The sequence below is a fragment of the Poecile atricapillus genome, chromosome 8, assembly GCF_030490865.1.
Source record: "Poecile atricapillus isolate bPoeAtr1 chromosome 8, bPoeAtr1.hap1, whole genome shotgun sequence".
NCBI lineage: Eukaryota > Metazoa > Chordata > Aves > Passeriformes > Paridae > Poecile > Poecile atricapillus.
This window is the reverse complement of record NC_081256.1, coordinates 4,233,620-4,256,582: the sequence shown is the minus strand read 5'-3', so window position 1 is coordinate 4,256,582 and position 22,963 is coordinate 4,233,620. Positions and strand designations below refer to the sequence as shown.

At 45.3% G+C, this 22,963-nt stretch overlaps 1 protein-coding gene across 1 annotated transcript; it reads right to left on the bottom strand.

The window, feature by feature from the left end:
- Positions 1-560: 560 nt before the first annotated feature.
- KLHL6 (kelch like family member 6) lies at positions 561-22,509 on the bottom strand. The gene is made up of 7 exons (XM_058844293.1): positions 22,155-22,509; positions 17,086-17,251; positions 10,892-11,341; positions 8,541-8,778; positions 5,040-5,242; positions 3,899-4,112; positions 561-1,580 (listed from the first exon to the last, which is right to left on the bottom strand). The coding sequence occupies exons 1-7, from the start codon at positions 22,412-22,414 to the stop codon at positions 1,279-1,281; spliced, it is 1,833 nt and encodes a 610-aa protein (XP_058700276.1). The 5' UTR covers positions 22,415-22,509; the 3' UTR covers positions 561-1,278.
- Between the last annotated feature and the right edge of the window lie 454 nt (positions 22,510-22,963).

Here is a 22,963-nt window from a genome sequence, read left to right as displayed (position 1 = left end):
GCAGGGATGGAGCCGGAATGGAGCAGGGATGGAGGCAGGGATGGAGCAGGGATGGAGGCAGGGATGGACACAGGGATGGAAGCAGGGATGGAGCTGGGATGGAGCAGGGATGGAGGCAGGGATGGAGCCGGAATGGAGCAGGGATGGAGGCAGGGATGGAGCCGGAATGGAGCAGGGATGGAGGCAGGGATGGAGGCAGGGATGGAGCAGGGAGGGAGGCAGGGATGGAGCAGGGATGGAGGCAGGGATGGAGGCAGGGATGGACACAGGGATGGAGCAGGGATGGAGAAGGGATGGAAGCAGGGATGGAAGCAGGGATGGAGGCAGGGATGGAGGCAGGGATGGAGCAGGGATGGAAGCAGGGATGGAAGCAGGGATGGAGGCAGGGATGGAGCAGGGATAGAAGCAGGGATGGAGAAGGGATGGAAGCAGGGATGGAGGCAGGGATGCAGCACCCAAGCCCTGCCAGGCCACAGCAACTGGGACAGGAAAAGGCCTTCCAGGCACAGCACTCACCCCACAAGTGAAAAGGACTCACCACACAACAAAGAGAAGGGAAACTACGTTTTGGTCTGGTTTATTTAGTAAACTACGTTTTGATCTGTTTTATTTAGTAAACAGCCACAGTGAATGTTCAGTGGAAACAAATTAGCGTTCATTTACATTTGCAGCCTGTGCAGTCTCGGGAATGACAGCAAGGTTTGCAAACTGAGATGGATTTTTTTATTTTTTTTTTTGGTCATGCAGAACTGAAAAACTGACAAAAGTATCTTCAAACAAACAAACAAGCTAGTTCAAACTTAATCTAATGTGCCAAACACTGAGGGGGGAAAGCACAGCTTTGGAAGACGCAATGTTATGTTCCACCAAAGTTACAAATATTTAATTCCGAAAGCAACTTCTCTTTTCTCAATAGTAGGTATTGCAAATCCAACTTAACACAATAAATAGTTAAACAAACTCTGGGACCAGACTGAGCCAGTTCAAGCACATTCCAGGGTAGATATAGCTGGGAAGTAAATTTCCCACCTACATTTCTTAGCCTGATTTGAGGTATTGCGTGTTGGCAGGAGTAAACTACCACTGCTCCCTTTGTTTTTCTGTGGAGGGAAGGAATTAAGATAATTTAAGGATATCATGTACAGAGGAAACACAAGGACTGAGCATATTTACAGATACCCCAGGAGGACCTGTGGTGATGTTTCCATCCTTGCTCCCTGAAGCTACAACCCATCCTCACTGCAGTCTGTGCCAGGGAGGCACCCGGCTCCTCTGCGGTCAGACAGAAACCGCCCCGGGCACAACCTTACGGATGGGTGTGTAAGACTTCCTGAGGGTAACACTGCCGTGGTGAGACACCCCTCGAGGCAGGACACACTCTTCTGTCAGCTTCTGAGTTTCAGGGTCCCAGCAGAGGACTGTTGCAATGACTTCGTTCTTTTCATCTCGGCCGCCCGTGATAAACAGCTTGTTGTTGCAAGGAGAAATCCCACAGCTGGCTCTCTCGTGGGTAAACTGAGTCACCAGGCACCATGTGTCCTCCTGGGGGCTGTAGGAGTAGAGAGCTTTCATTGCCCCACCTGGGAAGGAAATGGATATTGGTTTGCACTGGCCATTCCTGGAAGGGATTTTAATTAAACCATCCACTTCGACAACACTCTGTTCCTGACAGTCATAAGAACCATTTCTGCCCCAAAGCCAAGAAAAAACAAGGTCACAGGTCACAAAACTTTCTTGTTTTTAAAGTCTAATCTGCAGAAGACCACTTATTGTTCATAAGGCTGTGGAATTTAGGGCCAGAACAAGCTGCTGTTATCCTGCAGTGTGATCACAGTGCACCTAGAAACAGATCTTTCTCATACCTGCTGCTCCAGCTAAGGACACATCTTCAGAAAAATACAATTTTGTTTAAAAGAGCTTAAATCATGGAGGGAAACCATGATCTTTGTAAATTATCACTGTTAGAAATGGCTACAGGATTTTTCCACTCACTCCTCTAACTTCATTGTCCATCAAACCTCCTTCTTCCTGGAGCTGGCTGCTTTCAAAAACCCCTCCTTGTTTAGAGTTTGTCAAACTGAATCAATAATTTTTCTATGGGTTTGTTAAACAGAGTGACCTTCAGTTTCTCTGTATTTCCCAAAACTGAAGTTATTAATTAAACTTTTAGTGCACCTTTTCAGTCTTGCAGTGTCCTCTTCTCTTGAAAAAATGGTCAATACCTCAATTCTCAAGAAGGGCTATGAAAATATATTCCCTCCCTAGATTACCAACCACTAATTGGTTCTGTTCTGAAATTTGCAGGCACTGAATGTGTCTTCTGTAGTAGCTGTTGGGAATCACAGAATTGTTAGGGTTGGAAGAGACCTCTGGAGATTATCCAGTCCAACCCCTCTGCCAAGGCAGGGTCACCTGGAGCAGGTTACACTGGAATGCATCCGGGAGGATTTGGAAAGGAGACTCCACGACCTCACTGGGCAGCTGTTCAGTGCTCTGTCACCCTGAACATAAAGAAGTCCTTCCTCAGGCTGAGGTGGAACTTGTGATGTTGTAGTTACAGTCATTGTTCCTTGTCCTGTCCCTGGCCACCACTGAAAAGAGTCTGGCCCAGTCCTTCTGGATAGGGTGGGGGAAACCTTGAAGCCATGGTTTTACTGATGAGATGCAACAATGCCTGGGATCCTCCCTGCTGGCAAAGTGAGCATTTTTCTGTGGTACTTATAATAGATGCTGAGTTTGACAATAGGAGTGCAGTACCTGAAGGGTGATCAAGTCATTCAGAGGTGACTTAATTGGAACAGACTGAAAACAGACAGTGTTAGTTGTAGTGATTCACCTGGCAGTTGGTAATTCATCAGTCTGGGAATTTAATTGCTTTGGATGCAGTAACCAAATGCTCTTTTATCTTTTAAACTTCAGATGGGGCTGATTTCTATCCTGTTGGAGTAGGGTTTTTTTCTCAGATAGATAAACAAGAGATTTAGTCGTGGATGTTGCTGGCTGAAAGATGCTGAATGAATGTGACTGGAGTATCATGGCTATTTTATCAGGAGTTATATCAGCTAGTCCATAAGTCATGTGCTCTCCCTCTCTGTCATCCTGTGCAAACAGGGAGAGGTCAGCTCCAGTGCTGAGGACAAGCATGAGGTATTTGTGTACACAAAAGGGGTGTGTGGGTGTGTATGTGTGCACACATGCAGATTATAAATCTCCCTCCAGAGCACCATTAATTATTTGGTGAATATTCCAGTTCCATGCCAGCTCTTAGCTCCATATTGATTATATTGCAAGCAGGAAATTCCCTGCACCAAGGCTGAGAGAGGGAGGGGAAACTTTACAGAACTACTGTTTTGGAAATAAGTGTTCTTTTATTTTGATTTTCCCAGTACCATCTGGGGATGTGTGCAGGCTCCCTCCTCCCCCTCTAGTTCAGTTCACCACCATCAAACTCTTGTTCTTCCACTTTTTCTTCCAGTTCTGGTGATTGAATTGACCTCAAGTACAATCTAATGAAGAGCTCTGGGTCTTTGGGTCTCAGTGGCTCTGCTCCTCTGACCTGCTCCTAGTACTCTAATCCCTGCATAAATCCTGCATGCAGTGGGCTGTGTAATGCCCCTGGAGAGGAGAGGGGACATGATGTAGCCATGAGATTATACCCTTGCCATTATGAACACATATTTGGATGGCTTTAAGCTGTCCCTGGGCTAGCTCCAGCTTTCCAAGGTGGCTACCATGCTAACAGGGACTTTGACTTGGTGACCTTGTGCTGGATTCCCATCCCTCACTGAGCTCAACGTGAAGAGCCATCTGATTACACTGCAAGGAGCGTGGGGGTAAAACTAACCCAGAAGCACAGGAACAAGCCCTGCTGGGTGCAGACAAGGAGAGCTTCACTTACCCACCACGTAGATGTGGTCCCTGAAGCTGGCAGCGTTGATGCACTTGGCCTCCACGGGCATGGCAGCCCTCAGGCTCCACGTGTTGGTGGCAGGGTCGTAGCACTGAGTCTTGTCCGTGGCCAGCTTCCCATTGGGACCCCCCCCAATCACGTACAGCCTCTTCTTGTAGCTGGCTGCTGCAAAGGAGCTCACGTTGACCATCAGGGGAGCAGCCTGGGGACCAAAAAGAATCATTAGTAACCATGTGAAGCAGTCAGACTGATGCCTGTGGGGAGAGAGCCTGTGGAATTTTAAATCAGACATCCCTTTTTAAGCAGGGTTCAGGAGATGATGTTTCTAAGGATAAGGGAGAAGTATGTTTCAGCTTTTTCCTAAGAGTGAGAAAAACCCTTATTAAAAATATGCTCTGTTCAAATGCTGGAATTAAATTTACTTTATCAGTAATTCAAAAGCTAGGAAATTTCAGAAATGCCAAAAATCTCCTTTGCATACTTAAATACATTGCAAAAAAGCACAAGAAATTTGTTCATACTAATATTTCTACTTGCAGCTGTGATTGTTAGAGCCATCCACGTTGCTTTGTATAATAGAGACAAAGGGTTGTGTCTGCTGTTATGATGCCTAATCTCATTACTGTCATGGATTAATTGGTTGCCTAATGCTCTCCTCTCATCGCTTGAGGTACAGTGAGCAGAACTGGGGGGACGTGGGGGTTTATCCTGTTTACTTTCAAACCTGTACTTTCAACTTAAATTTATAACCTATATCATATATATGCACAGCTTGACAGACACATTTTATATATATATAAAAAATGTCTCAGAGCAGTAGTTTTCAGCCTGTGCTCTGGCTCATGTATACTATTTTCTTACTCCTTGATTTATGGACTAATAGTTTTAAAAGCCAACTAAAAAAAAAGAAAGGCATTAGATGTCTCACAGGAAACGAGTGACTGGCAGTACAGGGATTTTTGCCTTCTAAAGGATATTCATTTCTATTGAAGAAATAAACATTTAGGGTTTTTAAAGATCAGAAATAGTTAAAAGAATTATACAAGATCATTTTTATGAATCCAACCCTTAAGATTTTCTGATTAAAATGTTCCAAATGATTAAAATGTTACATGATGCAGCCTCTTACCTCTGACCAGCAGTTATGAAAGGGATCATACGCTTCCATGCTGTTGATTCTCTGCATGCCATCAAACCCCCCAATGACAAACACTTTGCCTCCCAGCACTGCCATTTTATGTCTCCAGCGCCCAATATTGAGATACTCAATTTGTATCCATTTGTTGATGGAGGCGTTGTATTTCCAGACATCGTGCTTTGTTTCTTTGCCACCTGTAGTGTACACGACATGTAAATATGATAGCACAGCTTGTGTTTACTTAAAAACTCCAATATGTTTAAATTTAAGTGTGTTCTCTCACAATGGAAAGTAAATCGTTATTACTGATTGTTAACTGGTCCTGTTACAACTGAAGAAAATTTCTGCATTTAGTTTCTTTAATAGTGAAGGAAATGGAACAATTTCTACAGCCAAATATTCGGTGAAGATAAATCACTGCTCCTCACTTGACCAGACCACAACCACTTTCATTTCAATACTGAGTGCACGACCAACCACATGACAGGGTGACATGCAGGAGATGTTTGTGCAACACCAGGGCTTTGCAGAACTGCTGCAAAGGGACAAATAAACAAATATGATTTAAGTAAGATAGTAGAGGATGCTGCAGTTGATAGTGCTAAATTCCTTGAAGACAGGCCTGCACTGGAGAACTGCCAGGTTGGGCAGGGCAGATCCAGCCAGTCCTGTGGTTTGCATCATAAAGCAAAAGACCTGACTGAATTCCTTACCAACAATAGTCCTGCAGGACTTGGAAGTTTTACCATTCAACCCTGGGACCATATGGCTGGGATCTCATTTTTGTGCCTCTCCTTCTGGTCTCTTTCTCGACAGACTTGAGTATGCTTCATATTTATAGCTTGAAGATCAAAACTGGACCCTGTAAACTCATTCTAGAGCTGCCCTGCAAGTGGATCTTTCCTTGTGCTAAAGCAGAGAGCAGTGTTTTAAACAGGAGCTGTTGTTTGCCTACAGTTTCTGGTGTAACTGCAGTACAAAGGGATCTAGTTAAGCCTGACACCACATTTACAGACTGAGTAGCTTACTCCAGCAACCCGATTAAACATTTGCTTCACTGGTGAATATACTGAAAAGAGAATTCATATTCCAATGAGAAAGTGTCTGCCTTCATTGGTATTCTGTACTGCAGACAGATCACTGCAAACTGATGGGGCCTATCTCTGGGCCAAATAGCAGATTGAATGGGAGATAATTAGCATGCTAGAAAGAGTCGTTTGTAATGCTTTTGTCCCAGTATTTTTCACATGTATGTGTTGAATTTTATTTGCACTCAAATAGCTGAAGTGGCCAAAGGGCCTGAATGCAGCATTCATGGCTACAATGGGGCTGAGAGACTGCAGGTGTTCCCCTCACTCTCCCTTGAAATTTCCCTTTGACATTGAGCTTGTGCTTTCCTCCACAGGCTGAAACTCATGCAGAAGCTTGAGCTGGACCAGTGGATGAATTTGCTGCTCATCAGGAGACAGGGAGAGACTTTTGAGGCAATTGGAGATTTATTTTGTTTCTGTTTTTCCTCTGGACAACAATTCTTTCTAATTTGAAGATAAATTGTACCTAAATTAGTAAAAGCATCAGAATGGTAAATTCATGTCATTTTTAGTTATACTACAAATGTAGTGTTTCAGGCCATCCAGTCAAAGCATTTAAAGTGTTTTGGGGAAATCATGATCTAACTGTAGTCATAATCCTGTGCAAAGGGCTTTCCTATTTTTCAGATGCTAAAGGAGAAGGGAAGACTCCAAACTGTACCAAGATATGGAGAGAAATGAGTACATGGAAGGGGAGATCAAGTTAGGAAAAAAGAAAGTCAAGTTAGAGAAGAAGCAAATTACAGGAGCTAAAGTAAGAAAATAAAAGTAGAAGGACATGCAGGAGGAAGCAGCTGTTAATCAGGACTGAGACACTGATAATTGGTTTAGCTGAGAAAAACATGCTAATGGCTTTGGTCTGCTCAGCCTTTTATTTGTGAGCAAAGGGCAAAAAGGTTAAAGGCAGAGAGGGAATGGAGAGAGGGACTCAGAGATATGAAAGTAAGTAGAGAGGGAAGAAAGAGAAGCTGTGAGAACAGAAGCAAAGGGAAAGCCAGCTTAGACTCACCACAGCAGGGAATGTATTAGCCTGGCCTGGAGGCAGCCTAGATAGAACATAAAATAAAAGTGAAGAAGAGACATTGGAAAAGATGTCAGGAATGAAAGAACGCAAAAAGCCTTGAAAAAGAGGGAAGAGTAACAAATTGAAGGCAAATGGAGAAAAGACCTCTCAGCTCAAGGGTGTGAAGGAATATTCCCTAGTTGAAATGTTTGACTTAGGCTCCTCTCTACAGCTACCTTTTAGCAAAGGGACTAATGCCAGAAACTCTCTGTGGTGGACTGAAAGGAAAAACCTTCTTTATTTGTACTTATGGGAAGAGTAATCTCATTCTTATCCCAGGTTAAAGCTTTAATAAATGTTAAATTGGATTGAAGACTCAAAAATATGCGGATTCCCAAAGGAAAGAATGCAATGGAAGATATTTGAATAAAGGCAGTAGACCACTATTCACACTTACACAAAGCATTCACATTTTGGCCTACTCTCCCCCTTTCTACTCTTCTGTTTTAATGGAGTACAGAATTTGGTGGTCAGATTTGCAGAAAGGAAGTATTCTACCTATGAAGTCCCTGCTCTTCAGACCTGTATCAGGGTCTGTATTGCCACAGCTTGCTGTCACTTTTCCTCTAGAAGCAGAACAGATCATCAAACTTGGTTCTTGACAGGCCATCAAAAGCAGCTGTCAAACTGGCTAACAAGCTTGATTTGAACATTATGCTTGTCAGAGTAAAATCTCTGTAGTTCTGGGATCAAACCCCTGTGTGGAGCTCAGCTGTATTTGTATGGGAAGTTAGATACACCTCCTGAAGCTCTTGGGATGATGATCAGCACGTGAGTTATTCAGACCCACACTGGGTGTCTGGACCATGGGATTTCTCCTGGATTTGACAGTTTATACTGCCAAGTTAATAACTGTGGGTGGGCAGTTCTAGAACTCCTGTGATGGCAGCTTTCAGGGGGCAGCCAAACATCTGTGACAGTTCCCTGCAGGTCCTTGAGTGGCTTATGCAGAATGGCTCAAATTCTGGCAGGATTTTGCTTATGCATGTGGAGCTTCAAATGGATTTGTCATGAGAGGATGCTGAAGTAATTTGTCATTTCATGTTTGGTAAAGTGTTCCCAAGAACCCTTCTGCGACCTCAGTCACTGTTTAGGGTGCTGCACACAATTACCCATGCATAAAGATTAATATTGTTTAAAAAGGAACCCTGTGCTCAAATCAGAGCTAGGCAGTGTCCTTACACATCCAGTGCTCTCTCCAGTGTCCAAAGCCAAACATTAAAATACCTGTAGTGCTCAATTTTTCCAAAGCTGCCTCAAGCACAGTCTTGATAAAAGCTGGAAATAATAATGAGAACCCTTTTCTCCCCTCTTGCACTCCCAATCAGTCTTCCTTACCCGATATGTAGACTTCATTTTTTAGAGTAATGCATGCAAACTCCACCCATTTTCTATTCTCATTCTCCGGCTCCTGCTCTGTGGTTGGTAATTTCGCTACTTCCAGACGGCTTCGCCTCAAAGGATCCAGGCAAGTCACTTCTGCTACAAACTTCTCATCTTTTGTACAGCCCCCTATGATCATAAACACCTCAGACTGGAACTCGTGCATCCTGGGCTTGGTCCTTTCTGTAATGATCTAAATGCATGTGAGACAGAGTCAGTACACAGGGCACTTCCACCTACAATTACAGAAAGGCCAGGTGACCTTTTTTTTGATTAACTGTTTTTCAAATCACAGCAGGCTTACATCAACTGAACCAATTAGCCAATGCTTTCTAAGTTGAAAGCCTGAAAAGCATCCTAGGAGCATTCAGTAGAGGTTGCTGTATCCTTCTTTCAGCAGGATTTTTCCAACTCTGGACTTAGTTGTTTTTGCCTACCTTCTAGGATCCTTTCAGGTCCTTTTAGGAATTACCAGGATGGGACCAGGAGCTATGTAGGTGAGCAGTAGTGCCAAGGCTGGGTGCACACCAGTTGGCAGAAAAGGACAGGTTTTATTTGGGCTGACAGAGTGAGGGCAAGGTAGGAGGACCCCAAGGTTTGTGTATGCCTTGGGGAGCTTGGAGAGAGCAAGACTGCAGTCAGTGCTAGCAGAAAATAAGTGCTCTCATTGTTTGTCCTGAAGAGATATGTTAGTGTCAGTATAATAACAATTCTCAGCTGTGGAGGGGTTATTTTTATTTGTTTCTTTGTGTATAAGCTCTTATTTCAAGCCAAAATTAGAAGATTTACTTAAAGCCAGCACCAGGCTCTGAAATGTGCTTAGCTCTGATTTACTGCTTGTTGGCTCAGTTTATTAACCAGATCTTTGTTTCAGGGACACTGGGAAAGGACACTTGCCAGGTAGATGTTCACCAGGAGCAAAGAATGTGAGGGGTGCTTGGAAACTTGTGCTCTGCCTGGAGGAAATGCTTGCAAACAAGACTCACAGATTAAATACTGTGTCAGGAGGCAACTTGCTTAAAGTTTTACTTCTTGTTCTTCTTTTAGCACATTTCTATAAATCGGTATAATTTATCCGTATTAAAAAATATTATCTATACAAACAAGAATCTTGCATTTTGACTATGTCTGGAAAATTATTAGGCACATTTTTATAGAACATGAATCCCAGAACCTGGCAGCTTCCAGGACTCTGTTTTAACCTGTCTGCCAGCACTGGCAGGCGTCAGCCCCGGGGAGGGCAGCTGGCAGCGCTGCCTGCTGCGGCAGCCCCTTTGAAGGTGAGTGTAATGCATGTTCAGCCCAGGGCAACACTCCCTTCCTCTGTTCTGCATGCACCTGACAGCACTGCTCAGTGGGACAGGCTTCCTCAGGGAGCTTGGCCAGCACTGCCCCAGGTCACTGAGCACTGTCTTACGCAGTCACCGGCATGGGGAGCACCTGGTGTGTCCCCCCTCGGTGACACAGGTGACACATCCACTGTGAGGGATGGGTCCACAATGCCCTCCTGCCCTCCTGACTCTGACTGAGCAGAGACATGTTTCCTCACACACTCACCTACTTTGCTTCTGTTGTGAAATCTGACCTCTTGGTTGCTCTCCCCTCTCCCCCATATTTTGGCCAAGGAGATGTGACTGGTACCTAACTTTCCAAAGGGGACAGGCAATGGATGAGCCAGAGATCCACCACAGCCTGCACCGAGCAGGCAGGACAGGACTCGACTGCATGTCAGGATTAATCTGTCTCTTTGAGTGCAGGGACCTCTGCAAACAGCAGATGGGCAGTCCTCTCCTCTGGAAAGACACCGTCTTCTTCACAGGAGGAAGACTATTTCCTTTATGAAACATTTTCCCCCATTAGTAACAGGGGAAGATGTTACATATTCACATTTGAAAGAGTCATTACAGATTGTGGCACAGTTTGGTAGGAAAATTATTCCTCTTTTCTTAGGCTTGAAGTAACAGCTGAGAGGGTGAGGTATCAGGGCTAACACCATTTGCCTTTTTACTAGGGAGGCTACCTGGGGGTCTTCATTTAGCAAAGGTGTGTATGAAGGGTCAAGCTCAGATGTTCATAAGCAGGAAGATGTGCACTTTGTTTTAAAACAACCCTCCAAAAGTTTCTGAACTCTCTAAGACAGCAGGATAAATTCTGACTCCCATTTTGAATTTTCAGTAGCACTAGTTAGTGAAAATTCAGCGTGATTACCTTTTTTCTTCCAATGGCACTGCTTCTTCCAAATCAATTTTTGAGCTGAAGCATGAGACATTTACAAAGAGTGGCCAATACCTTCCTGTTTTACTCACCTCGTTGCCTGACAGATGGTACATTCTTGCTTCTTGGAGCAAAGGAAAGACATCTGGGCACTGTCTAATGAGTTGATCGGCTTCAACAGTCTCTACAAAATACCAGGGGTCCAAGAGGGGCAGCCGGACATTCTCCAGCACGTAGGGCAGGAGAGAAAACCTTTCTGACTCCTTGTAACGGACCCAGTTCATCACTGTTTCGAACACCTGCGACTCTTCGGTGACACACAGGTCATCACTCTTCAGCGTGCTGCACAGGATGTCTGCCGGCAGCTCCAGGAACTCCTCATAGTTCAGGACCTGGGTGAAGTTCTGGATAATGTAGTTCTGCACCTGTTGTTTGAGGCTGTGCAGGGAGTGGGCATCAGCCAGCCTCAGGATGCCAACGCAGTTCTCCGGCTGGAGTGCTTCGGTGAGAAAGCTGGCACAAGCGTCTACCATGCGCAGGAACTGGGGGCAGAAAAAGCACAGAAGGGTTACTGTGTGACTGTATCTCAGGAGAGCTATGGAGCAACCAGCCATGCCCAATATAGCAAAGAGCTGGGGGAGACAAGATTTAGATGATCTGAGCACAGGTATCTCCCTAGATCTGCAGTCTAAAATGAGGATTTCTTCCTCCCACTGTTTTTATTCCCTGTGCATCCAATTGTTCCTCTCCCCTCTTGCAGGATGCAGAAGACCTGTGACAGTCATGAATTTTATTTGTTTCATGGAAGGGTTTCCTACTATTCCCTTTTCCTCCAGGAGATCTCAAAGCACTGGCAATCACAAAGTTGCAAAGCACAGATAAGGACCCCAGGCATCCGATTTGCTTCCCCTGCTTCATCTTGCATGTCAGCTCAGACCAGCTAGAACAGAGTCTGGTTTTAGAGTGAAGGTGGCTCCACTGTCTGCATTTATGCTCCCACCATCCAAACTCCAGAAGTATCTGAGGCCTTTTGGGAATTGAGCACTGAGGTCTGTGAGGTTTGGGGCAGAAGGAATGGGCAGCAGTCCTAGACTGGGGTGGGTGGCAGGAAGAGATTGGCCATCAGCAATTCTTTTGAGCTTCCTGACAGACAGGGCTTTCTGGTTGTGGGGGAGGCCTTCAGAGGGTCTAGTGACCTTTGTCATCACCACTGGCTGAAAAAAATATTGATATGCATTTTACACACAGTCTCCTTAATCAGAGAACTGGCTGTGTTTGCATTCAATAAGGCATCACAACTACTCCCTTAAATTTCCTTGGCAAAATAACCCCACATGAGGGTCCCAAATGCACATATTCTGGGCAGGTATCCATGGGGTATTTCTAAACACCATGATCTGAGCTGGATGGCTGATGATTATTGAGGAATCGAGAACCAGTTTTGGGTAGAACTGATCAATTACAGTGCTTCATCCTAATGGATTTCCCGTCACCTCTGTGATTTCAGGTACAAATATTGCCACTGAACAGTGCAAAAAAGATAGCTCAGAGCTAATATTGTGCATTTCCATCTGTGCTTTTTTGGTTGTTTTTCCATTCAGTGTCAGCAAGCAAACCATTTTAACTCATGTTTTCTCACTGGGGAAAGCTGCACAACAGTAATTGAGGGGCAAAGAGGAAGCGAAACATTTTTAAACACTGTAGTATGTAGATTTGTTTCAGTAATTAGGGTAGAATCTTCCAGACTTGTCGGTGTCGTGTTGACATATTTAGACTGTTTATCAGAGCTGAGCGATCTCAGACGCTGTGTACAGACTGCCTGGTTCCTGTTTTACATTTAGATGTGGTCAAAAGTTTAGAGAAATGCAACTAACTGATGAACGAGGCTATGTGAGGTCTCAGAATGTGTTGCTGCCATTGTGATAAAAATAATGTCAGTGGCCCGCGGTGGCACCGCGGCACAGCTCAGTGACCCCTCCTCGGCACCTGCCACATCCACCTTGCCTGCTCTCAGGGCTAGCACAAGGCAAGCACTTTGAATTCATCAGGGCATTTCCTGGAGGATCTGAAAGGACTTTGCCACCAGGTAGGATTCAGACCTGAGGCAGGTTAAGCATCAGCCTTATTAAGCTTATTAAGGATAAGCATTCAAAGTTGTCAGTAATGAGACAGAAAAAAAAACAAACCTAGGATTTGCCAAGGTCATTCATTGAGTCATCTATGAGGCTGGGAATAGACCCCAAAACAAGGTTCTCACCAGCCTGCAGCAAACCTCTAGAGTTCTCTAATTATTTATACATGGTTTGTTCAGAGCGATACTGACGAGGTGACAGCAGAGGTTTTCTCCCAGGCTGTGCACATTGGTCTCACGGCCAGCAGGCCCCACTCCTGGCTGGGTGGCTGTTTGTGGCCAGGCAAACACAGAACTGTGAGGTGTGGTTGTGAGAAACAGCCCCTCTGAGGGCTTCACCAGAGAGCTTGGGCTGCTTGGGAGAGAATCAAGGCAGGACTTTCCCTGGTTCTGCTCCTCATCTCTGCGCAGCACCATCTCCCCACCACTGCCTTCATTTCGACAGTAAATTCCCCTCAAATATCCCCCAAAAGTTGCTCAGCATACGTCAGTCAGTCCCAGGAGAGCAGGTGGGTGACTCAAGAAAGCATCAGAAGGAAGACACCCCTGAGCCTCTGCTTTATCTGCTCTGATTATTCTGGCAGAGCTCTGAATTTTCTGCTTGTCCACTGTGAGTGCCCCTCCTAATGCCAGGCGCTTTAAAAGTCCTGTTCCCTAAGAACAGTTTCTTCAGTAAGTTAGTCCTTCTCCTAATACCCATTTGCATCCAAGTTCTCACTTGCTAGAGACATCCCATATGTTTACTTGGCCTCCAGTTGGCCCTCACTCTGAATAGTCAAATTTATTCTCATGTAAGTCCCAGCTTTGATTCGATGGTCGAGTGTAAGCAGTGCCAGCAGCCCTGCCACCAGCTAGAGCCCCCAGGAAGGGAAGGGAATGGGGACTGAAAGGTCTCTCATTAATAATCCCTCTGTGTATGCAGCACAATTCATGGCCAGCTCCTGCACCCTGCAGCTGGTGGCCCTTGGTCACCGGCTCTGCTGTGGCTCAGGGACAGCTCGGCCCAGCTCAGCCATGACACCTGCGCCCGAGGGAGCCCGGGCTGGAGCCAGCCAAGGGACACGGCCCCATTGCAGGGCTGAGGGACATGGCCCCATTGCAGGGCTGAGGGGCACGGCCCCATTGCAGGGCTGAGGGACATGGCCCCATCACAGGGCTGAGGGACATGGCCCCATCACAGGGCTGAGGGGCATGGCCCCATTGCAGGGATGAGGGGCACAGCCCCATTGCAGGGCTGAGGGGCACGGCCCCATCACAGGGCTGTTCTCCAGCCCAGGCACACAACCCCATTGCAGGGCCGAGGAGCATGGCCCCATTTCGAGGGTCGCTCTCCATGGGGGTGGAGGCTTCCTGAGCCTTTGAGCCCTTCTCCCACCGGGAGCTGCCCTGAGGCCCTTGTTAGCAAATGGTGCCCTCTTGTCAGGCATGGCCTGCAGCTGCCAGCCCGGCTCTCCCTGCTCAGTGGCCTCAGGATGGCTGTCAGGTATTGGAACCATATTTCTGTATTTCCGTAGAGTGTCCTGTTCATGTGAACTGGGTTAACATGGGGATGAGGGGTGCTTTGGAGGTCAGTTGGGCCATCAGGCTGGTGGTGCTTCAGCTGTGCCCTGAGGGCAGAGCAGCCCTGCTCTGCATAGAGGGGGCAGCTCGGGCCATCTTCCACTGCACGTAGCATTTCCATGGCAGTGGGCATCACAGCCTTTGGTATTTCCATGGCAGTGGGCATCACAGCTTTTGGTGACAATACAATTTCTTTCCCCTCTGGGCAGAAGCCTGCTTCTCTCTCACCATTTCTTTGCTTCCACCGCTGCAGCTGATGTGGTCCCTCACCCAAACCCTGCTGAGGGAATGGGTAATACCGAGGTTGCTGGAGGGGTAGGAGCAGTGTAGACGGGTTAGGAGGTTGGTGCTGAGTTCTGGTGAGGCAAGCAGGGCTCCCTGCCATGGGTCTGGGAAGGAGCTGGGATCTTGACCCTTCCAGGGGTGAAAGGATGAGCAGCTCTGCAGGCAGTGTGGGTGGCAGAGGCTGCTGGGCGGGATCCAGGGTGGGCACCAACCTTGCAAGTGCAGTGGCTGGGCAGCCACCAGCCCAGACAGAGGAGATGACTACTGAACTCATGTTGCAACCGTGCTTTAGGTGGAAAAAATTTGTCTGGGTCACTTGAGGGTGAGGCTTAGCTGTTCAGCAGCTCCCTGTTCCAAAGCCTTCACCTGCTTCCCCCACTGTGGCAGGGATGCCTGCTCTCTCCAAATAGCCCTCCACCTCTTCCTGCTGTCAGTTTTGACTGCATTTGGTCAAAACTTATTAGAAGGGAGTAAAAGAAGGCATTCATTACATAAAACCTTTTCAAAAACAGTTTCAAGAGAAAAGTAGATAATTTACATTGGAATATCTATACTGCAATATTTAGAACTGTGCAAGGTATTTCTTCTTTGGTTCTTTGCCAAATCTGCAGGGTTAAAAAGAGGCACTGCCACCAGTTCTTGCTAGTCAGATACAAAGATTCTATTTGGAATTTGGATTTCTGACATGTCACTAATTTAAAAGAATTTACGGAGCAAAAATGTTACAATAAATTGCAGAAATAATCTTTTCAGTTGTTGATATAGCCAAATGAAACATTTGATTCTTTGCACTCTGTTCTTCAGCATAAATAACATGGACAAGCTGGCAGAACTCTAGTTGTGTCAGCTTGATATAGTAGATTATTAAAGATTTAGTAGTTACTAAATCTTTTTTGCAGAAAACACATTTTCAGCCCAAACTCTCACATTTATAATGTGAGGCTTTAAGGCCAGATAAAACTTGATAGTATCCAAGACAACCAGTTTTTAGCTCAGTATTCCTGGTGTTCTAGGTTTATCTGTTTTTTTTTTTCTAGTTTACTATTCTTACTTATGGTACCCTCACAATTTTATCATTATTCCAACAGAGTTTGATGGTTTTCTTAAAGCACCAGCCTTAATCTTGATTTTAATGAAAAATAGGGAAGATACATTAAAAAACATAAGTTTACACTTTTGATAGTTCCAGAAGGAAAACAAACAAACAAACAAACAAAAAACCCACAAAAAGCTGAGGAATGATCCTAAGGAAAAAAGGTTCAAAATAAAACAAAAACAAGACAGAAAAGTGTCCTGAAAATGAACCAAATGAACCAAAGGTTCATTCACTACCAGTTTGTATTGTTGATGTGTTGAAAATATCAGTGTGTTACTGCACTGCAGGATCAGGTGATATTAAATTTACCTTTGTGAATTTTTTCCTAACATCTAATCTAAACCTCCCTTGAGGTTTAGATACAAGTTGAGATAATTTCCTCTTGTCCTGTCAATTTTTACCTGGGAGAACAGCAATAAGGGCTTCCCCCTGAGCCTCCTTTCTCCAGGCACCCCCAGCTCCCTCAGCCGCTCCTCACAGGACTTGTGTTCTAGAAAGCAGAGTTCCAGAACTCCAGAGCAAAATTTCCATGCAAGATTCAAGAATGTGAATTCCCTCATGAACCACGATGATCACACAATTGGGTGTTTCTTGCCTTCCTTAATGAGAGGACCGGACACACACACACATTGGCACTTGGCAGGTTATGTTGGTCACAATTTGTTAGCAATTTGCAGTATGGTACCAGACACTGCAATTTGGTAGACCTCACCAATTTACAGGACACGTGAATACCTCGTGGACCACAGGCTGAGTAACACTGCCCAGCTCCGACCTCCCACAAGTCCCAGGTCATGACTAAAAGCCTTCACATCACAAGTTCTGCGAAGGAGGATGCTAACTTTGGCTGGCAAGCCTCCATCTCAAGGCAGGGGAGACGGAGAGGCAAGGTAGCTTCCTGCTCTGACCAGCCATGCCAGCTGCTGCCCACTAACCCTTCACAGGCTGACCTGAATTTTGGGGAGCACTGCCAGGCAGGCACACATGGGAGCAGCTCTTGGAGGCACAGCCTGGCTCTCCTGCTGTTTGCATGGCACTCAGCAGAGCAAAATTCCAGTACATGGCTGCCACTGCCTTTTTTTACCTTAATGTAAGTAAATATGGAGCAAAATGGTTCCAGAACCCATGAAATCAGAGAAGTTTGCAGTGTGCTAACCAGGGTAAGGCATGGTGTTGCCAGAGCAGTGAGACTGGGTTATTTGAGTTGTCTGTACCTGAAAGAGGCTGGCAGCTTCCAGGACCTTCTGTACATTTTGCTTTGTGATGAGCATCTTGCTGGTATAGGTGTAGTCCAAGAGTATATTCATGGTTTCTGCATCAACTCCTTTTAGTATGATCTTCTCCTCATATTTCTCTCTTAAATCATTGCAGAACATGGCCCTGGAAAGAAAGACATTTATCTTTTACTGCATTCCAGTCAGGATGAGGCATTTTGAAAACACTGGGCTATTTAGATTTCAACACAGAACACTCTGATTGCATCATATTTTATGCAATTACTCCTGTTGAAAAGAAACAAAAAAAAATATATATATTTTTTTTTTTTTACCTCCGTACTCATGAGTTTTATAAGGTATATGCACATGATGGATTTCTCTGAGCTGTTCTCTACAGCAGACCCAGGGCTCCATGGCAGCAAAAGGAACCTTGCCTGAGTGGGAGCAGTCCCTGTGTTTGTGCTGGTGCTGTGGAGCAGTGGTGGTGTCTCACCTGCTGGTACTTGGTACCCCTGGCAGCTCAACACTGCTCTGCTTCCGAGCTGCAGGACACTGAACCCCAGGGCCAGACCAGATCCACCCATCTGACAGCCTCACTTCTCAGCTTCCCAACATATCTTTGACCACATTAATACCAGCAGTGGGACAGGGGAGAATGGTTTATGGATTTTCTTCTAATTAACAGTCTGACTTTTCCTCTGCTAAATTTTGGGATTGTAGAGTTGTTACCTCTTGGCTAGAGAAGCAATTGAACATGCATGAATTGGAGCTACTGTTAGGCAGAAAGTGTAGTGATTTCCCACATGTAGATAGCAACCCTTCTTTGGTGGATAATCCTGCATTTGAAAGGCGACCACCACACATACCTTTCACATTAGGCAGATATTTCATGTGGGGTATAAATCAGAAATTCTCTGTGGGCTATTTAAATCCATTTTGCATTGTGGCAGCTGCAAGACAAACACACATCTTCCTCTGCATTTTCAATTCATAGATTTAAGTATTTCTTCCAATGCTTTTTGCTTTTACTTAGGATTTTGATCAGCCCCTTCTTGTTCACTGCATTCAGAGAGGGAGATGTCACATCATTTGGAATCTGTCTCAACAGATCAGAATTACATGAGTCCACTTGTTACTGCATTGGTGAAAAACACGTGCAGATCTAAAGTGTAATTAGAAACGCTCTTTACCCTGCATTCCCAGTGCTTCTTTATTAGTCATATACAATGTTGACAGGACAATTCAACCTGGGAAATGGCTAGAGGTCCCAAGTCTTAGGCCATGCTTTTCTTGTAAAAGAAAAAAAAGTGTCTGAATTAAGCTGTCTGATTGACACATCTTACTGACGTGTACTTACAAGACGTAAACAGATTTTATTGCAAGGCAGTTAGGCACGATGAATGGCAAATGGATGGAAGATACCAGCTGCTACTTGCTCTAAGAACTACCTGTTCTTTACCTCAGCAGAAATTTTATAGCAAGGTCTTAGTTAACTCAGTGGGCAAAACTGCCTCTGGATAGAGAGGCCTAACTTTGAGCAGGAAATTTGGGCAGAGAAATTACTTATCAGAAAAGTTGTTCAGCCCAAATTCTTATTTTTCCTTTCAACTCAGCTCAGCTCAATTAGAGGTTTTTGCTTCACTGCCCTGCCTCACGGTCCAGCTTCTGCTACTACTGAAATCAGAATATTTCAAAGGCATTTAAAGAAATTCTCCTTAACTTCGGTGACCACGAGACTGGGATTCATTTAGCCTCTCTCCCTCTGGCACTGTCAGGTGATGTAAGAGAGGGGATGTGTGGACAGGTGGCCATCTGAGAACAGCAGCCCTCGGTTCCCACTTCTCCCTGGGAATGGGCTCCAGCACAGAGAGGGAGCTTGGCACAGGACAGCAGTTTCAGTCGTGCGGAATTGACAGGTGCTGGGTGCTTCATCTGAATGAGAAACAGGCCCATGGAGGGTGCAGGTGTTGTCTGCTCTTCTTCCTTTCATCTCTTAAGGTGGTGACTGCAGACTTGTGTAGAACCATCCCTGTTGGGGAGGCGAGAGTCTCCGTTCCGTCCCACAGACCAGAGTGTTTGATGGGGTCAGTCAGAGATACCCAGTGCAAGATACTCGTGCAAGGCTGCTCAGAAACCAGCCTCAGCATTCTGCTGCTGGTCTTGCACAGAGGTCTGGTCAAAGTGCTTTGGCCTATCTGTCTCCTAATCTTTGTAATTGGTTTAGAGCTGCCATCCACTCCCAATTTCATAGGATGTGGATTCATGTAACGTGGCTGTGAGCTGCAGAAATCACACACCTAAAGCACGGTGCTCTCCCACCAGTCCTCTGCTCTAGATTGTGGCAGGGCTGACTTGGGCAGTGCTGCACAGGAGAGCTGATTCCTGTGGCCTTCCTTCTGCTCAAATGGAGTGGTTCCCATTCCCACCCTATTGCTGGGGGAGGGAACCCTGACACCACTCAGGATGATCAGGCTGAGCTTCTCTCCTAGCGATTAAAATGCTGCCTCTGAATCTTTCTGAACTTACCCTCAGGAGGCTCTAAATCCTTCAGATGTGGCTACTAATTCCATTGTATGTTTCCCTGGTTCTTGTCCCTGTATAATTCTAAACTGTGCCTTTGAACCAACATGTACTCTAAGACATGCACATCTGAAGTAAGGGCCCAGTGCCAAATTTAGATACCCAAAATGGGTAATTTTAGAAAAAAATTCTAAATATTTTCTAATTTAAAATTAGAGAAATCTCAATAAAATAAGGTTTATTGCAGTTGTGAAGCACTTGTTAAGCACCCTCCCACACTGGATGCTTGTGCTTGGAATTATGAACCTGACTTCAAACAACCATACTGGAGCTCGAGGATGCTCTGGAAAATGGCTTCAACATCTCACAGCCCCATTTTCCCACTACTCCTGGCTGTGCAGGATTAAAGAACTACTGTTCCACCTTAGTCAGCTGCTATTTCTCTTCTCTGCTTTGTTACCATCACAGAGGTAGATGGAGAGTTAGTGTTTTTATGTCTGCAGGTGCAGGACATCACAAGAATTAGTCTATCTACTCTCCAGCAGCGATGAAGGACTAGGAGTGGCTGGCTTTGTTTAACTGTGTTCCAGTCAGCTGCTGTGGCTTGCCTGCACTGTGGCACCCAACGTTCAGGAAGGGGGTTGTGTAACTTGCAGGGGAATGAAGCCCATGAGTCACTGGGTCCCTTTGCTTTGCTTTGCTCCTGTGCATGGCTGTTAGAGGTCCTGTAATATTATAAAAAACACTCACAGGAACAGTGTGATTTAAGAATCCCTTCTTTCTCTGGGGCCATGCACCTTCTGGTGAATTATGGCAAGATGAATGAAGCCTCCTTGTGAGCAGCAGAACCAGTGAAGCTCAGTTCCCTGCAGACTTGTGTCCTCCTTTCCCTCCTCCCAGTAACCTCAGCTTCCTCTTCCTGAGCCCTCCATTCTCCCTCGTTATTCCTCTCACACTCTTGAGGGTCCCTCCCAGGAGCTCAGCTCTGTGCTGGCTGTGCCCAGCAGGGCAGGGCAGTGTGGATGTTCTGGGCACTGGGTGTGCAGCCTGGCCAGGACACCCTGCAGCACACCAAGGTCCAGCATCTCTCCTCTCCTAGCTGCAGATTTCCATCAAGCTCACAAGAACTTCAGGTTTGAGATTTCCATCCTGTGCCAAATGTGATTGAAACTAACCCAAAGAGTCAGACAAGAGGCACTGGCAGACAGACTGACAGTGAGATGTAATAAATCTCAACTCTGTGGGAAGCCAAGCCAAACAGAAGCACCCAGAGGAGCAGACCCTAAACACATCTGCAGCTGCCTTGGGATAAGATGACTTCCAGCCAGGCATCCCCCCCTCTTTCCAAGGGACAGGCTGTAGCTCAGGGAAAGCTCAGCAGAAAGCTGGACAAAAAATGTTGTCATAAAATTATCTTGCCTGGTTTTAACTGGGAAGTCTTCTGATTGCAGCACCTTTACTTATAGTGAAATTGGAGGTTTTTTTGTCAAAGTATCATTATGATAATTTTGATTTTAATTTGCTCATCTGCTGTCCATTATGCACACAAAGCTGATAAGAAATATTCTGGCATCTCTGCTTTTAGCTGTGTATTTTCTCATATGCAATAAATATAGTCTCTCTGTGGAAATAATACCTGTCTCCAAATATTCACAGACACAGTCTCTATTCTAGATTAGAAAAGCAGGATTGTTCTCCCAGGCACTACCAGAAAAGCCTACCAGACTCCATTAAAATTAGCTTTCTGCTCATGTCACAAGTGGTCACAGGTTCTTTTTTCTCGTATTTCCTCTGTAGCTGTTCAGTCATCTGACCACTTGAGCAGTAAAAGAAAGAAAGAAAAAAATCCCAGCCATGCAAATGTGATGGTCTAAATAATGTTGTCTAAATGATAATGGAAAATCTGTGCTAAAACTGATACCAAGTTCCTCTGTGTGTCTAAAATTTGTTCTTGTTGGCCAGTAGTCTCAGACAGACTATCTATTGTACTGAAAGAATGAAAAAATCAAGCAGATCAGAAGGATACATTGAAATGACAAAATTGCTTTCAAGGAGATATTTCCCATTGCAACTGATTTCCACATGGAAAGCTCCTTCTCTTTCCTCCTCAACAATTTAACGCAATATATATTTTTTTACCCCAGAATGGTAATTGGAAAAATTAGCAAGTTCCAGAAACCCACTCCTATTTCAATAAAAATAGTCTGCTTCTGATGAGTATTCCTCTTTGCCCAGGTCCCAAAGGGACAAGACAGGTGTCTAAAGATATTTGTTTAAACACCCTTTCCCCAAGCACTTGTCTGCCAATATTCTGTCTTCCCTTGCACGCCTCCAGCAGACTTTTTGAGTGCTGGTATCAGAACTCCAGCAAATACACAACTTGGCACCTGCCTTATTTAAGTCTCCAACTTTAAAAAAACAAGCTGAAAGATGTATGGAATTAGAGGCTCACTGCAAATCTGCAGATTTTAGTGCCCAGTTTGCACTCCCCACTTCAAGTGGGGAAGCAAAATAAATTTATGGATTTTGTTTGTTACAAACCTTACCTGAAATAATTGCTTGCTGCAGCAAGGACCACTCGGTGACAGGAGAATTCCCTGCTGTCCACGCACAGGATGACATCTGTAAGGGAATTTTCGAGCCGAAGGTTCTCTAGGCCATTCTGGAGCACCAGAGACAGACCTGTATCATCAAACTTGACCTTTTCAGCACTTGACACTTCCACCAGGTCCCCCATTTTCGTTGAGCACTCATTGTTCAAAGAGATCTCGGGCTCCTCAGAGCTCTTCTCCAGCGTGTCCCCCATTTTCTGGCCAGCCCCGTCTCATTCTGTTGGTGCTTCGATCTAAAAAGAGCTCCTCAGCTTTGGGCAAATCACACTGCAGAAGTTGGGCGGATTTCCTGTCCAGAGGTCTCTGCTTATCTGTAGCTGTCACACACACATAACAGGAAGCCTTGCACTTTCTCATCCTGTTAACACAAACAAAGGGTGGGTTTTTTTAAGTGATTTTCAGGCAGTATCAACGTGTTTAGAAAGGCCTTAAAATGCCTCTGGATGTGAGAAGATTACAAGTGACAGGGACAGCCTGCTTCCCACCCTCAAGCCAGTCCCTCGCTGTTATCTGGCTCTGCTGGTTGCATTGATAGGTGCACCTCATGCCCATCAAGCCACTCCTGGTGGACTGGGCTGCTAAGGGAAAAAGTGTTATGTTTTATATTTCTTTTTCCAGATATTTAGCTGGTTTGGGATTTGGTTTTGTTTTTAATAACATGCTTGCATATTCTGAAAGCCCTCTAAGTGGGTGTTTCTATCCCTCATGACTTGTTAGCTGGCAACCATTGCAAGGCTTTTCCT